Genomic DNA, 2,800 nt, shown 5'->3' with positions numbered 1-2,800 from the left:
TTTCCTGCACCATGGAAGGAGCCATTATCAAAAAATATTGTTAATTTCGCCTGAGAAACGATTCAAGCTCCTATAAAGTCTATCAGAGAATGCTAACAGGAAGGGTGAACTATTATAATAAACAGAAACTTCCAATTTGGGGATACGATTTGCCTTTATTCAAAGAAAAGGAACAAGTGAATTTTTCAAATTTGAATAATTTCAATTATAAATTCATAACTGCTCTGTATTAAAATAAATTTTCTATTTATACTCCGGGACGACCAAACGGTTAGAGGAGTTCACAAGATAGACAGAATACAAGAAACAGCCCCGTATTCAGCAGTCACGGGTTTGAACCCCGGTCACTCACAGCACTTGTACTTATGCACCCACGCACCTGACCACTAGGCTACGGCGGCCTTTAAATCATGCAGCTGAACCACAGTTCAAACAGAGAACTTTCACCATGAAAGTTCGCCGTTTGAACTCTTGGTTCCACTGTGTGATTATAATATTAAAGTACTTTAATATTAAGTATATTAAAGATAGAAAATCAGTGTAGTAAAGTTATTTTGCATTGTACGTTCAGGCAATCTCTTTATCAGGAAATGGTGGCCCTGAAAAGGGCCGTTTTTTGTTTTTTTTTTTGCTTTGATTTAAGCACGTTCTCCTCGAATCCGTCTAGCCAGCTGCATATCTTTGGGCATGATAGTTACCCGCTTGGCATGAATTGCACACAAGTTGGTGTCTTCGAACAACTGCACTAAGAAAGCTTCGCTGGCTTCTTGCAGGGCACCGATGGCAGCACTCTGGAAGCGAAGATCAGTTTTGTATTCCTGGGCTATCTCACGAACAAGACGCTGAAATGGAATCTTTCTGATTAGAAGATCCGTTGACTTCTGGTAACGACGAATTTCACGAAGGGCAACGGTCCCTGGCCTGTAACGGTGGGGCTTCTTAACTCCTCCCGTAGTAGGTGCACTCTTCCGAGCAGCTTTCGTGGCTAACTGCTTCCTTGGGGCCTTTCCTCCTGTGGATTTACGGGCGGTTTGCTTAGTACGAGCCATAACGATGGAACGGTGCTGGAACTTCTGAAAACCAAGTGAACTGAGTGACAAACTTCACGGCATTTATAGGCGCCAAAGAATAAACTTCCTTCCAAAGCTTGGTGATTGGATTAAACTTGGTGAATGCTGATTGGCTAATAGGGCTGCAGCCAGTTTCTCGAGATTAAAAGTTTGATCTAATCCTTACTTCCTGGTTATGAGAATATTTCATATGACGTCACAATTATCCTCATGTTTCCTAGACAGTATCTATTCCGTGAATTCAACATATTTTTCATAATATACAACATGCTGGGATAATAAATTCTTGTTACATGTTAGTTGCTTCCATAATTTATTACATTTATAGTTCTAAGACAATAAAAACGGCTTTTTTTTTTTATTCTGAGAATTTATTTTTTTCCTATAAGTTACTGGATTATTATCTACATTTTAACTTACATTTGATTATATTTCACGAACCATTTTATTGTTTTTTTTTTTCAATCATTTCGTGTTCCTCTTCATGTAAATCCCAAACTAATTATGTTTCTTGTCGAAATTCAATTAAAGTTCGCTTTCTTAATTTTCCTATATTATATGTCTTCTATTATATTTCTTATATGTCTTGTCCAGGCCAGGAGAAGACACCACTCAGTTAAAACTCTCTCATAAAAAAAAACTTAACTCATCTTGTGGAAAGGCTCACAAAAAAAATTTTCTACTCATGAGGTTTCCCTAAGTTTAAAATTATTTCTTTTTTTATTTCATTTCATAAATTTCTTACTTTGACGACGGATAACTCCAAGAAGTTCACCTTTCATAAAAATCGCTAACAAAACGGACCAACAATTAAAATACCCTGGTATCATTTTTTATATCAAGATGCCTTTCAACTCACATGTTGACTAACTAGATAAGAAAATTAGGAATTATGCAGCCATGATATCCGGGATCACCAGATGTGATGGGTACTTAAAAAAAAACATTTAATCTGATTCATTCCAGTCAACTTTTATGGGCTTGGAATCTGGTATAACGCAACCACTATAGTCAGAATTAAAAGTAAAGTACATAGAGAAACATGCTGCTAGCCAGAACCTGATATGGCCCTCGTGCGCGTCGGTGTGACAGCTGCCTAATCTTGAGCTCCTCAAGTTTTCAGTGTTTAATGTATTTTTTTTAGCGAGTCTGAGTAATATGTTCGTATAGTGACTTCCCAAGTTATCCTGCATCCTTGGTGAAGATGAATACCATGAATCTTTAGGTAATTATTGTTTTTTACGTGATTTTTTTTTTGCCTGTACTGTACTCATATTTGCCGCCTTTGCTTGTCTCAATGCCCGGATGTTAACTCCTTGGTTACTAGCCTTCACTGCTCACTAACTCTTGCCCACTATTGTATCACAAGGTCAAGCAGTTGATTGTGTTGGGAGTTATTCGCCAGTGACACCCCCCCGTATTGCAGGACGTTTACAACTCCGACCTATTTACGCTCCTGCTCTACTTATGAGACTGCCTTCGGCAACAAGCTGGAAGAAACTTGGCAATCAAGCGTTTGGTTATTTGTCTGCTATTTGCCTGGCAACGAAGTTTTGGAAATTGTCAGCTTTTGCCTGGACAACGCTCTCAACAGACCACTTTTACTTTGACTACTAAACACAATTGTAAACTTTTTTCAACCCACTCGTAATCCTTTTATCTGCGCCTAAAATCTGAAAATGCCTTTAAAGCAAGATGAAAGCTGCGTAATTTGTGGCATTGTTCCGGAC

General features: G+C 38.2%; 1 protein-coding gene across 1 annotated transcript; it reads right to left on the bottom strand.

Moving 5' to 3' along the window:
- Positions 1-638: 638 nt before the first annotated feature.
- On the bottom strand, positions 639-1,049 carry LOC150089057 (histone H3.3 type 2-like). The gene has a single exon (XM_090371032.1). It carries the CDS (start codon positions 1,047-1,049, stop codon positions 639-641), a length of 411 nt encoding a protein of 136 aa, XP_090227158.1.
- Between the last annotated feature and the right edge of the window lie 1,751 nt (positions 1,050-2,800).

This window comes from Mastigoproctus giganteus, chromosome 3 (genome assembly GCF_048544385.1).
Source record: "Mastigoproctus giganteus isolate SK-2022 chromosome 3, ASM4854438v1, whole genome shotgun sequence".
NCBI classification, from domain to species: domain Eukaryota; kingdom Metazoa; phylum Arthropoda; class Arachnida; order Uropygi; family Thelyphonidae; genus Mastigoproctus; species Mastigoproctus giganteus.
The sequence above is the reverse complement of the archived record's forward strand: the minus strand, read 5'-3'. Positions and strand labels throughout refer to the sequence as shown.